Raw genomic sequence first — 14,718 nt, 5'->3', positions numbered from 1 at the left:
TTTTATGATTATACTGGGCCCATGTGGATAACCTAGGATACTCTATCTTAAGGTCAGTTGACTAGCACCCTTAAGTCCATTTGTTATCTCAATTCTTCTTTGCACGTAAACTAACATACTCACGGGTTCTGGGGATTAGCACATAGACATCTTTGGGGACCGTTATTCTGTCTATCACAGTCTTCTCTCTGCCTCTCAAGCATTCATGTCTTTTCCACATGAAAAATACATTAACTCTACCCCAACATGCCCAAAGTCTCAATCCCTTATAGTATCAACTCAAAGAATAAAATCTCATCTAAATCTTTTCAACTCAAAAGTCCCAAATCTCATCATCTCAATCGTCTAAATTAGGGACGGGTGAGGCTCTGGATATAACCCCTTCTGAGGCTCAGCTCCTCTCTGGTTCTGAACCTGTGACACTCAAGAAACAAGTTGTCTGCTCCCCAAATACACTGGCAGGGCAGTCATAGGATAACAGGTATAGCTATTCCCTTTCAAAAAGGGGGGGAAATGGGAGGAAAAATGGGAGTCATCTATCCCAAGCAAATTTCTAAGTCCACCTGGGAAAGCTCTATTTGGTTTCAAGGCCTAGGAATAGTCTTCTGTGATCTTTTGCTCCACCCTCTGGGTTCTCAACTCCACCCTCTGAGTCATACTTCCTTTCTCATGAAAGGTGGCAAGTGTTTGCAGCCCCTTAATTTCGATCAGCCTGTTTCTTGCCTGTAGAATTTGGGGGGGTCCAACAGCCTTCTTTCGTTTTGTCTTCTCTTTCCCTTTCAGTCCGAGCTGGCAGTACTTCTGTCAGGGTTCCACGGAAGCAGAACCAGTAGGAGATGTATGCTCAGAGCTTGGTTGAGAGGAATCGGTTTACCAGTGAGGGGCCTGGCTAAGCAATGCAAAATCTGTAGAACAGGACTTCTTGGGCATGAGCTACAGCTGCTGTGCACACATGGAATTTTCTTCTTCTTTTATTTAACTTTATTCACTTTTTATTTTATTTTATTGAGGTCATATTGGCTTTTAAGATTGTGTAAATTTCAGGTGTACTTTGTTTCAGTTTCAGTGTGGATTGCATTGTGCTCACCACCAATAGTCTAGTTTTTATCTGTCCCCATACACATGTACCCTTTTACCCCTTTCACCCTCCCCCCACCTCCTTTTCCTCTGGTAACCACTAATCTGTTCTCCTTATCTATGTGTTTATCTTCCATATATGAATGACTCATACCGTATTTCTTTGTCTGACTTGTTTCACTTAGCATAATACCCTCAAGGTCCATCCATGTTGTCACAAATGGCATGATTTTGTCTTTTTTGTGACTGAGTAGTATTCCATTGTGTATATATATACCATATCTTCTTTATCCATTCATATGTTGGGCACTTGGGTTGCCCCCATGTCTTGGCTATTGTGAACAAGGCTACAGTGAACATAGGGGTGCATAAGTATTTTTGAATTTTTGTTTTCATATTCTTTGGATAAAATAACCAGTAGTGGGATAGCTGGATCATATAGCATTTCTATTTTTAGTTTTTTGAGACGTATCTATACTATTTTCCATAGTGGCTAGACCAGTTTGCATTCCCACCAGTAGTGTATGAGGGTTCCGTTTTCTCCACATCCTCTCTAACACTGGTTATTTCTTGTGTTGTGAATTATAGTCATTCTGACGGGTGTGAGGTGATATCTTATTGTAGTTTTGATTTGCATTTCCCTCGAAATTAGTGATATTGAACATCTTTTCATGTGCCTGTTGGCCATCTGTATATCTTCTTTGGAAAAATGTCTGTTCATATCCTCTGCCCATTTTTTGATCAGGTTATTCATTCTTTGGTTGTTGAATTGCATGAGTTCTTTAAATATTTTGGAAATTAACCCCTTCTCAGATATTTGATTTACAAATATTTTCTCCCAGTTGGCAGGTTGTCTTTTCATTTTGTTGATGGTTTCCTTTGCTTTGCGGAAGCTTTTTAATCTGATCTAGTCCCATTTGTTTATTTTTCTTTTGTTTCCCTTGCCTGAGTAGACATGATATTCGAGGGAAGACACTGCTAAGACTGATGCCAAATGGTATACTACCTATATTTTCTTCTAAGAGTTTTATGATTTCAGGTGTTATATTCCAGTCTTTAATCCGTTTTGAGTTAATTTTTGCGTGTGGTGTAAGATAGTGGTCTACTTCCATTCTTTTGCATGTGGTTGTTCAGTTTTCCCATTATTGGAGACATTTGCTCTCTCCATTGTGTGTTCTTGGCTCCTTTGTCAAAGATTAGTTGTCCATAGACGTGTGGGTTTATATCTGGGCTCTCAGTTCTGTTCCATTGATCAATGGAATTTTCTTCTTCATCAGGGAAGCTTCAGCTCTGCTCTTCAGGCTTTTCAATTGATCAAATCAGGCCCACTCAGATGATCTAGGACCATCTCCCTTACTTAAAAAGAACTGATTATGGATTTTAATCTTACACAAGATATCTTCACAGCAGAATCTAGATTAGTGTTAACAATAACTGAGGACCAGCCTAGCCAAGTTGATGCTTCAAAAAGCTTCACAGTGACTAATCTTCAGATTTGCCCTACTTGCTTCTAAAATCATTCTTACAATGGAATGAAAGATTCTCTGCACTTTCTGAACTTTTAATTAGGAAGTCGTAAAGGCTTCTCCTACTTCTGCCTGGTGGTGAAAACATCCAACTTTGGCAAAGATGAAATGAAGCTGAGTATGGTTTCTACCTGTTTGTTTAAGTTCAACACAGTATTGAAGGAATACCATTCTGTGTGATTCCGGGTGATAAAAATGAGAACTAATGTATGGGCGGTGTAGGGAGAGAGAATTCCTTCAGCTCAGTCAGTGAAGAGCATTCTGATCATTGTCTCTTGTATGGCACGCCCAAAGGTGAAATGGGCGTGTGCAAGCAATGATTGGGAACAGTTGGCATAGTTGCTATACAGAAGATTCAAACTTTGAGAGCGTGACTGGCCCAGACAATTTTTAAGTTTCTTTCATACCTGAGATTCATGATTCTAATGCTGGGGGAATTGATGAAGTCTTTCAAAATCAGACCTGAATTTCATGGCCCAACTCACTTGAGGAAATAAAGTAATTTAAATTGTAGGAAACCCAGACCAAAATTTTTCAAGACCATTTGAAAGTACTCAACAGATGAGGTTAGGGAGTGGGTGTTTTAAAAATGAGTAATGCTTTAACCTGATTTAAGGTTTTTGTCTATATCTTTATCCCCCTGTTCATTATTTTGAGAAATTAGATAATAAACTTAAAACAATAGAACTTAGATATTTCATGCCTTTCTTGTTTATTTTTCTTTGTCTTAAAAAAGTTATAATTGTTGGCAGAAAGTGCATCAATTATTTCAGAATTAATTTAGTATTTTAATCTATTTTGAAAAAAGAATTTAGAACCAGTATAAACTTCAATGATTACAAATTTAATTTGAAGACTAATCATAAATTTTGAAGAGATTATACTTTTTCCCTAAATTCTTGTAAAGAATTTTGATAAAGCAAATGCTGTACAATTGGCTTGGATAGTGAAATGTAAATACTGAGAGGAAATGATTAGCTAAAAAGTGAGGCATGTGGATAAATTTTGTTGTTACATGTTATTATTATAATAGAATATCTGTGGAATTATATTTTCAGAAACTGTATAAATTGGATATTGACATTTTCTTTTCTTTGCAATGAAATTAAAAGTAACAGTTAATTATTAGGCTATACATCCATGTGATTTTAGTACTGAGCAATTTCCTAGATCATTCTAGAAAAATATTATGCAAAGCAAATGGCAGGTACCCTGTTGCCATTGCAAGTTATGAGCATTATTAAGGAACTTATCTACAGAGTCTTTGAATCATGAAACTAAGTTGAATTCCTTTGAAAGGCATTGTAAGTTTCAGTTACATGAACAGAGTGATAGAAAAGAGGATATGTTGCAGGAAATTAAAGGCGCCTTTGTTTTCCAAAGTGTATTAGCTTTCCCGGTGTGTCTTTTAAAGTTAACGTTTCACCAGCTATCATTTTCTCGTGTTTGGTTTGGCAGTTGATGGATCACTTGAAGGCCGGAATTGAAGATGTGTGTGGGCAATGGAGCCACTATCAAGTGAGAGACAAGTAAGGAGGCTGAGGGTTTCACTACCTAGGAGGGATATTGTGGAATGGGAACTTCAAAAGGTTACCTTGGAAGCTGAGCACAGAACTAGAAAGAAGCCAGAGGAAGGGGACCAGGAAGATAAAGGGCCTGGGAGCCATGCCATACCAGAAGCAGGTAGGAGTCCTGGGAACACCTAGCCTGGAAAATGGAGAACTGTCTGGTGGAGAAGTCTGTAGACTTGCGCTAAGTTGCTTTAGAGAAAACTAGTACGACTGATAGATGGAAATTAGAGAAGTCAGATTTAAATTTAAAACTAGGACAAGTTTCTCAATGATAAAAGGAGCTCAACCCGGGCATGGCTGGCTTCATGAGGCTGCAAAGGGAGTTTGGTAACTCATCAGGGATCCAGGGGAAGAGATTCCTCCATTGTGGGGGAGGCTGCAATGGAAGAACTTGAAGGGTTCTTCCCACATAGTGATTCTATAAGAATGCCTAAGTCCCTCTACCACATCACTCATTTCAGAACTCATTCTCTTCCTGCATTTAGTCTATAGCCATATATTAATTATGTGGCTCTGAGGAGAGTATCACTGAGGATGAGGAAGATGAGAGTTTTGGAGTTATACACAGCTGTTTGGAGAATTTAGGAGTTAGCAGTAGTTAAGTTAACCAAATGGTAGAAGTTTCCTCTTTAGGGCTTGCCAATGTGTTGATGTTGGTGATGCCAAGAGAGACTAGATCTTAAAAAGTCTGGCTGTTGTGGAGTGGTGCCACCTAAAAGGGAACTGAGAGCTCTTGAGTGGCCTCTTTTTGTGAGGTAGAAAGAAGGATAGTTTTCGCAGTCCTCGTTGCATTAAAGTAGAATTTAAATTATGTGAACATCCACCGATCTGGAACTCAGGCCAGGCATTTTTGAAGTCCGAATCCTATCATTTTCCCAAATGAAAATCATTTAATATTCTTCCATTTAGTGAAATCTATGCCTAATTTTCTAGACACAAAGGCAGATATCAAGAGCAGTGTGACACACTCAGTGCACTCAAGGTCCTCAAGATATAGTAGAAGGGCTCCTGGGGGATGAAAGAACCTGAACAAATAATTATGACCAATATGGGAGATGTTATAACAGAGGTAAATGCATAAATCTATCATAATACAGAAATGGGAGTGCGTTTTGAAAAGAAATGAGGAGTTCTCCAGGAAAAGAAGAATGGAAAGCATGCCAAGTGTAGCAGTAGCAGTAGTGTATTTTGATACGCAAAGGCACGAAAGAGCATAGCATAATTTAGATACGGTCAGAGAGACTGATGGGGTGAGACAAGAGGTTGGAAAGACAGACACTGCTTTTATGATGCACTGCTAAGGAGCTCTATACAGCCATTAATACTGTAAAGTTCTATTTGACCTTTAAAACTCATATGAAAGGCTTTTAAATAGAAGAGTGGCATGACCATACTTGGCTTTTGGAAGGCAAACTACAACAGCAATATGGAAACTGGATTAGAAAGAGAGAACGTGGTCAGGGAGGGCTGTAAGAGGGTTTTCACATGCATGTAAAATTTTTTTAAAAAACAGCTATCATCTTGTAAACATAAAATAAGCTCCAGGTACTATGAAAGCTGTTTCATATATTTTATCTTACGTGATCTCCTTAACAGTCCTGTGTTATTGCTGTTATTCTCATTTTAAAGATGAGGAAACCAACTCCAAGACGTCAGTTCAGCTATTCTGCAGTGGAACCTTGATTTGATTTCAGGACTGACTTTAAAACCTCTTTTGTTTTGAGTGAACCACAGAGCTTTCAGACCAGTAGGGATAAGGGGCTAGCAGGAGGGGTGCTGAAATATTTCTGAGGCAGACGTGGTGACTGGTGATGGGCACAGGGAGAGGAGGGTGAGGAGAGGGAAAATAAGAACGACTCTCAGAATCCCAGAGAGGGAGCCTAGCGAGACAGCACTGCCTACAGAACGATAGACTATGGAATAATATTTAGCGAGTGGTAGACTGGAGAAGAATATTAAGTTAAATAGTAGATTCTCTTTAAGATGTCTCAAACCGATACTCAGCCCCATTTTGGAATTTCGTCTCAAGCTCAGAAGGAAGACCATGGCTAGAGACAAAGGCTGTCAGTGAGTATTTGGTAAATGAAGCCGTGGGCACGGGTGAGGTAACTACAAGGATGTGAAGAGGGGATGCTGAATGAGGACAGGACTCTGAGAAGCTTCCACTCTTACGGGGCAGGTAAGGAAGAGGAAGGGCAGGGGAGACTCAGAAGAAGTGGTTAGGGAGGCTGGAAAGGAAGAAAGTGTGAATCAGGATGTGGAGGGCATGGAGGAAGTGACCCAGTGGCACATCAGGAGAAGCCAAGTGGCTTGTAGGGCAAGGACAATGGCAACCAGTGGTGTTGAACAGTACAAGGTCAGGGGGAACTCAGTGTGAAGAGTGTCAGAGAAGTCCTGATGGTTGGGGAGCCGATTATAGTGGAGTAAGGAATAAATGGGAACATGCCTTCTCATGAAGAAAAGCAGAAAACTAGAAGGCTGAAGGAGTGAGCGAGTTGCATCAAGAGTGGGCCTGGTATGAGCCAAACACAGAGCACAAGGCTCAAGGGATCGCAGCCTGCTAAACCCGGAGGAGACTTGACGATGTGTCCGTCCTCCTCAAAGACCAGGAAATCAATCACCAGATAATAAGCCAGCAGCCCAGGGAGTTATGTTCCCCTCCAGAAAATAAAGCAGGCTGACAAATTACTCTTTGAATGTAAAACGATTGGAAGTGTTAAAAATTCTACTCCAAACAAACGGCCGACTCTGAAGGCACCAAAGTCATATGTGCAGCTCGGTCTAATGGGTCCGCCAGAGATTTGCTACAACAGTCAGAGGCCACCAGCGGCTAGCCTATTCAGAGTCTCCATCATTCAGACTGTCAGGGTATATGTGGGTCTACCCTCCTTCATTGGCAGGATTTAAAATGATCTATACCATAATGGGCGAAATTACTGTAACTACTGGGCCATTTAAACTTCTTGGATTCTGGTTGAATAGGCCAGTATTACTGTAAGCGCAGCTGCCACTGTCATGACCTGTTAGAAGGGAACACTTGCTCAAAAGCCTCAACCCCCTCATTCTTCTCTTACAATTGGAGCTGAGCTGGGCTGGGCCTCCCTCGCCTCCCATGTATGCACACTTTTTGCCCTGATTGCAGCTTGTCCTTCCTTTTGTTGAGTTGATTTTCAATGTATTCAGGCCAGTAGGCCATTCTTTCTTTATTTTAAAAAATGTCTGAATTCTATGATTTCTTTAAAAAATGTATTCAAAATCTGTGAATTCCAGGCACTGTCCTGATGTTTTTCAGAATAAAGTTAAGTAGTAGTTTAAGCACGATACATACTTACGTAACATGCACAGAGATTAAAGATTTCCAACATGTTGGTTTTCATTTTTAGGTTTAAGAAGTTTGATCACAGATATTTACGGAAAATCCTAATCCGAAAGAACCTGCCAAAATCAAGCATTGTTTCTTTATACAAGAAGCTGGAAATGAAACAAGCCATCGAGATGGTAGAGACTGGGATACTGAGTTCTACAGCCTTTTCTGTACCCCAGCTGTAAGTCATGTCTGCCCTTTGATCTAGACTTTCAGTGTCAGAATTCCAAGGGGCACTAACTCATTGTTCCATTTAGAGATACTACTAAGAGTGAAGAGGCAGATATGTGAGGAAGAAGTCATGAGAAAAAGATGATCTAAGTATTGGTATTTTATAGCTTGGGTCATGCTCAACCCATTTCACCTAGTTTCTGAAAATTACTTTATAGCAAAAGTCGCCTGCTATAGTTGTATGACATCTTTCTTTGGGAGGGAGAAGCCAGTGAATTGATAGAATTATAGCATATTTTGCAAGACTTTCTCTTTCTCTTCCTGATTGGAAATCTCTACCCTTTAATCTCCGCTCACTTGATTCTGCTAATCCTACTGCTGCATTTCTCCCGTAAGTTGTTTCCCTTCCTCTCTTGCATGAGGAGAGACCAAGTCAGCATCCTGTGCCACTAACTTGGATTTGAGGATGAATGGTGGCAGCTACAGGTGTGGAGGTTGGTGGGCTATTTAAAGAGGAAGCTGTGTTTATAATTGTGTCTAAAGCAAAGATCTGTCTGAGATGGTGAGACTTGCCTTGAGTCTGTGGGAGACTAGCTTCGAATAGGAGCAGGGAGGGCACCAGCTTCCTGTGGAACACAGGACCTTAGGGAGTTGACATCGAGGCAGGGTGTAGAGTGGGGTAAGACAGGCGTATAAATCCATCATTACAAGAGGATTCCCTTTGAAGCATAGTGCTTCTGTTGGAGCCTCTGGAAACCAACTGTCTCAAGAGCTGGCAAGACATTTTTAAAGCTGCTGTAACTCTCTGACTTTTTATAAGAGCCCCTTTAATGTCACAAGAATTAACTCACTCACCCAAAGATGCCTGGTTCTATTCCAAGAAACGGTTTCTGTTTTGGGAAAATTAGTCACAATGTACATTTAGGATAAGGAACACCAGCCCCTCCGTCCTGTCATCTTCAGCAGGTAAAGACACTTGATTGTGAGCTTCAATTGTGTGCTCATGTTGGAAAAGCAGGCTGAAAGAAGGGCTAAGAATAGATAGGAATAAAATTGTCACTAATGCCTGAGAGTTATTTCTCATCCCTTACATGCTAATGAATCAGAAACCTCATCACTTTCCTTCCACGACCTGGGAAAATATCTAAAGTCACATCCCTGAGGGCATCTTGGTATAAACAGAAAGCTTTCTGCCTTATTTCTCAGTGAAACTGTTTTTGTGGTTTGTTTGTTTATTTTGGTGCTGCCCATTACATGGCTTTAAGGAAACTTCCGATACTCAAATGGAAATGTGAGAACAAGTATTTATTGGCAATGCCATGCTGAGCCATACCGGAGCCTGAGGCAGAAGGAAAAATCTCTAATATTGATCCTGTCTTTATTCAAAATGTTGGTATTTTATTTATCATGGGGTTTTTTTTTCATTGATCTTTATTTTCTAAAATATTGCATTCAAATCCTACTTGACTTGATTACTGAACTTCTTTCGCATGCCCTTAGTGCCTCACTCACCTCACCTTAGGTCCGACTCTGTTCCTTGCGCACCTGTGATGTGCCAAGGAGTGTGAAAGCAGACATAGTCCCTGCTCATGAAGCTCACACTCCAGCAGGGTCACGACGTTGATAACAAAAGTCACACAGACGTAATCCTGAAGTCTAGGGAGCTATGAGAGAATCTAAGAGGTGACCTTCCTTTGGTCCCCAGGTGTTTGACCTGCTCACCGAAGGATGGAGGCACTGCAGGAGGGCAGGACAGGTGTAGGCAGTTTAGACCAGGAGGAACTTCCTCAATTGGTTTGCTTACTAGTTGTGTGAGCACTCGGTCTAGGAATGTAGGGGCGCTTATCTCAAATGAGAATCAGTCTGTTGTGCTAAACCACATTTCGAATCTCTATCTTCCATTGCACTAGTCATAAGCGGTTGCTCCAGTTTCTGACTTCAAGGCAATTTTTAAGCCAGCTTTGTTTGGAAAGGGCCTTTCCATGGAGTCAATTATTTTTTCCAACATTGATTCAAGATTAGTAAGTAAGCCTTATAAGTTAGAGATAATTTTTTTTGCCTCCTATAGCCCAAACCGGTTTGTTAACAGAGGTAGGAGAGGAGATTTTTAAACTGATATTTAATGCAAGTTTAGTATTTAAATTGCATTTATTTGATCTCATCAGAAATCTGTAGGACTTCAAGCAAAAAGGAATTCCTCTCCTAAGATCAAAGCAACTGATTTCTTAAAAAACAAACCTTCATACAATAATAGGAAAAAGAAGTGTGTACTCAGCTCGCTTTTTATTTTTCTGTAGGAGATGATAACAACAAAATGCACATAGATTTTTTTCTTTTAGAAGTTTAAGCAATTGTTCGACAAGAGGTTTAGATTGCCAGACTTTGTGACCTGCCAGAGAACACTACCACCAGAAGTTGTCTATAGCACAACGCAGACCATGTTCACCCTCTGGCATTCCATGGCTTTTACATACTTCATTTTATTTGACCCTCAGAACAACCCAATGGACTAGGTAGAGTATGTACTTGGATTAGCCTGTTAAATATGAGGCACCTCATTTTACCAATGAGGAGTAAGCTCTCAGGAATATCAGAAGATAGAGGCTCAAACTGGTTAAAAGTGTTGAAGCTTTAAAAAATATTGGTTAATGTTAAAGAGATATTAAAACATTTATAAATTTATAAGCATAACAAGCTACAAGTATACAAATTCAAAATATTATATTTTAAAACTCCCAAGTAATTTTAACATGTAATTTATCTAAAAAAGCATAAATTAATTTATTGCAGCTTAAGAATTTTTTAATTGATCACATATGGACAGGTGTAAGTTTACATTTATGCATTCTGACACCGAAGACTCTGGAATGAAGATTCTGATGCCATTTTCACTTCTCTAAGGGAGCATTGTGTTGTGGGGAGCTGGGTCCTCTGCCACTCTTCACTCATTGTAAATGTTGGGTCATCTTGGTGACCTTTCTAAATACACACAAGGCAACCACACACATGGAAGAGCCGTCAGGTACCGTTGTTTGCTCAGTGGGCACATCCTTCGGTCGTCTTAGCATACGTTTCTCATGGCTTTCGTGCATAAAGCTATGAGAAGAGGATGCATTCTTCTAAATGAATTAGGGTGAAATATTAGATCTTTTGGGAATTCATATTATGGCGGGGATAGAACATCCTCTAGATTGCATTCCTGTATTGCTGCGTTTAGAATTGAAGCCTCTTTTTACATTATTATAGCATCTGATAAAAAAAGTTAAGAGAAATGTGAGTTTTTTAATCAAATACATTTGAATTCGGATTTTCCTGGTTTGATTTTAATACCCATGAAATTACCAGAGGATTTTGATTTAAGGTGGCAGAGATTTCCTTTATGGATAATGAATGGAAGTTCCAGTGACAAGAGTCTTTCCGTTTATAATTCTACTTTTGTTCTTTTTAAAGCTTCAGTGTATGGTCGTGTATCCTAGTTGTTAGTTTTTAGTCCTCTCTGTGAGCCACTGCCACAGTATGACAACCAACAGACAGGTGGTGTGGTTCTACCATCGGGAAACGAACCCCGGGCCGCAGCGGTGAGAGCTCCAAATCTTAGCCACCAGACTACCAGGGCTGGCTCTATAATTCCACTTTTTTGACCTAGAGATTATTAACACTTAGTTTTACTAAGGAGTGTATCTTTCCTGTGCTCCTGATGTGATTATTTGGGATGATTTTGCTGACCATGATTTTGCCGATGAAGTGGCATGTAGGAAATTCCAGATATCATCTTGCCCAAGTGAACAATTCCTCTGTATAATTTTATAGCTGCAGCTTCTTAGTGTGCACCAATGGGAGACAATGCTTCTGGGATGCTTATATCGCACATCCAGCCAGTAGCCTGAATGGACCTTGATTAAGTGGTCAGTTATAAACGGAGGAGAGTGCCAAGTTATAAGTAGACTTCTATCTCAAGTTTAACTTCGCTGTTTCCTTTACCAATGGTTTTTTCCTATTTGCTTATTTTATCATAAACACAGAAAATGGAACTATTTGATTAACTGTTGTTTCTGCTTAGCAATAGGTGACTTCCACCGTAAAAAGGAATGTGTTCAGACGGTGGGAATGTGTGGGTGTATCAAAATCAAAATAAATTTTATCTGAAGGACATTTAACAGTTAGGTTGAAATGCCCTGATAATAATGTTTAAATCACCAAGGGTGGTAACTGAATATCAGTAGTGTTGACATTTGAAGCTCTGAGATACTGAAACTCTGATTTTAATGGTTTGTAGAAAGGGCATTAGTCAGTCTACAGATAGCATTGCTAAATAAATCCTGGCATACTGTGATATCCAGTATCCAAGTCCTTAAAAAAAATCTTTTACCAATCGTACATTGCTTACAAAATGTTCTTGCTATTTATGGCTATACTGCTATTAATGTTTAGGGAAAAATACTTAAAAAGTGACCTGCATTGAAACTAACAACTGCTTATCTCTGATCAATTATCCTAAAATCTTTGCAAGTAGATATTAGCACAGCAGTGTCCTTATGTGTTCAGAAGAGCTGCAGCTAGAAAAGGAAAAATCAGAACTCTGTAAGCGTTTCTATCAAGATGTTAAGGGAGGTGAAAGTATTAAAAGATGGGTTTAATATTCTTCAGTTTTCTCTTTTCTGTTCTTATGTTCTACAGTAGACATATATTATTCATACACTAAAAAGGTTTTAAAACTGCCGCTAGATTGAAATCATTGAAATCAAATATATTTGTCGCCTGAGAATTCTGCACATAGCAATGTCATGACTTTGAAATGCTCAGAGGACAGTTGTGCATTGACTGCTAACCTGGGCGTGACTTGGATTTGAACCCCTTCCGGGGGGTGGGGGAAGCCGTGGGGAGCTGGCCAGTGCCGAGGTTCTGAGCAGTCAGCTGCTTCTAAAATCTCACAGTGGCTGGTGTCTCAGAGCCGGCTGGCTTTCTCGGTGGACACGGTCTAATTCTCCTTGTAAAATGTGATTCCAGTTTCTTACAGTTATTCTTTAACCAAAGATAAAATCCATAAAAGGACAATTACAAGAAAAATGTAATCCTAAATGTACTCATAAAGTTGTAATACTCTCTTAGATCAATGCTACTCAAAGTGTGGTGTGTGGATGGTGATGTCCATGAGGTCGTTGTCACCTGTCCTTGGGGAGATAAATACAGACCTGACCAAGAGTCAGCCTTGACTGCGTAATCTTATTTGTGCTGCATCTAACAGTAAAACATTTAGTTTGCATTTTATGGTATCTCTTTAAAAACGTATTTTCTAATAATTGATTTTTATTGTATTTTACAAACATATCTGTCTATGACAGATACAGAGGAAAAAAATAACTTGTTTGTCACTACCTTAAATCCCCTTTTAAAAATGAGAATAATTCCCACATAAAAGCTATAGGCAAAGAAACCTTATTTTCAAAATGCAAGTTAAGACACGTGTACTGACATTTCACAGGAACTTACTAAAACAGTAGGAAAGATTATGTAAAAACAGAAGTTTTGAAACTTTGAACTCCCACAAGTACATTGATACTTCGTGGCACTCTTGCCAAGAGGGAAGAATAATGCTTGGCTTCTCTCCAATGACATTTCCAGGGCCCAGAGGATACAAGGAACCAAAAGGCTTTCCCCTGAAGATGTGGAGTCCATGAGGGACCTTCTGACACACAACATGTACCAAGTTCGACAAAGGGTGTGTATAAGCCATCTCACTTGTCCCTATTGCCTGTCCTTGGAATTGGTCCTGCAGGAATCAGTTCTTGGTCACATTATCTTCCCTAAAGCAGCCTTCTTGCTGAACAGTTTCTCTCTGCTTAGTTTGGAGAACAGAAAGATAATTGTTATGTTTCTGCTGCAAAATTGGCACCTGTGGTATAGAAAGAACTGCAAATCCAGTTGCTGGCCCTAGGGGTCAGGCTGCCCTAGCCCTGCAGCCTGGTGCCTTCCAGAACCAGGAGGTATCCCTCTCCCTCCAGAGTTGACAAGTGGTGGGGTTCACCCATTGAACCACAGAAAAAAGATGGCACCAGGACACCAATGATAGTCGAGTTGTCTCAATCTGACTAACTGTAATAGAACTTACAAAATTGACATGGTTTAGATTTGAATATTGAAACTGCAATGCTGAAAGCCTTGGGCATATTCCTTTTCAATTTTGAAAAAAGGTGTGGAGTCTATACCAGCACTTGGAAACTGGTCCAAAGTACGTACGTAGTAAGAACATTTCAAGGGGTGGTGGGTGAGTCCTTCTGAAACTTTGATTTAGTCAAATGATATTTAAACTTGTGTCCTTTAATTAGGGGTTTTTGCAAGTTTGAGGATTCAATTGAACATCCCAATTCTTGAGTATGATTATAAGTGAATTCATTGTGAAAGCCTTGGTTTTGGTGACCATGTCATAGATCATAGTATTGATGGAACCAAAAAATCATCTAGTCAAAGCTCCTCATTTTCAAGTAGAAGATGCTGAGGTTGGTGAATTGTTTATCCAACTTGTTCAAGGTCACAAAACAAATCCAAGTTAAGAACCCAGGTCTTCCAACCGCCTACCCAGTGCTCTTTCCCTGACTCCAGACTTACATGATCCAGTGAAAGTGAATGTGTTCTGGCATCCTGTTTCAGAAAGGCCAGTGAGTAAGGAGGACGTGGCAGTGAAAGGCCCTGCACCTGCTGCAGGAATGTGGGTCAGCACCAGCCAGCATGCTTAGGCTCGGCGCAACAGCTTTCACATCATTCTGAGTGAAACGGCCTCAGTGAGATGATCACCTTCTGCCTTAGACAAACAGTGAAGAACTTCCTGGTTCAAAGAGTGTCGGCTAGCTCAGTGAGGACCAGAGCGCAAAGGCTGCCTGCTGCTCAGCCTTTCCTCAGTGTTAGGAAGGTTGAATGTGGGGAAAGGTCCAGAAAGGAAGATAGGACTCCTCGGACTCCAACCCCATCGGCAGTGAGGTTTAACTGTCCATTCTCTCTCTTTTTCTGCTTT

The 14,718-nt window shown here is 40.1% G+C and overlaps 1 protein-coding gene across 1 annotated transcript in view; it reads left to right on the top strand.

Annotated features, from left to right (window-relative positions):
• SLC9A4 (solute carrier family 9 member A4) overlaps window positions 1–14,718 on the top strand; it is a 55,080-nt gene that overhangs the window by 30,722 nt on the left and 9,640 nt on the right. Inside the window, exons 7-9 of the mRNA XM_046662783.1 lie at window positions 4,062–4,132; window positions 7,558–7,719; window positions 13,332–13,428. Coding sequence (XP_046518739.1) covers window positions 4,062–4,132; window positions 7,558–7,719; window positions 13,332–13,428 — 330 coding nt within the window. The remainder of the gene's footprint in view (window positions 1–4,061; window positions 4,133–7,557; window positions 7,720–13,331; window positions 13,429–14,718) is intronic.

This window comes from Equus quagga, chromosome 5 (assembly GCF_021613505.1).
Source record: "Equus quagga isolate Etosha38 chromosome 5, UCLA_HA_Equagga_1.0, whole genome shotgun sequence".
Classification (NCBI taxonomy): Eukaryota; Metazoa; Chordata; class Mammalia; order Perissodactyla; family Equidae; genus Equus; species Equus quagga.
The sequence above is the reverse complement of the archived record's forward strand: the minus strand, read 5'-3'. Positions and strand labels throughout refer to the sequence as shown.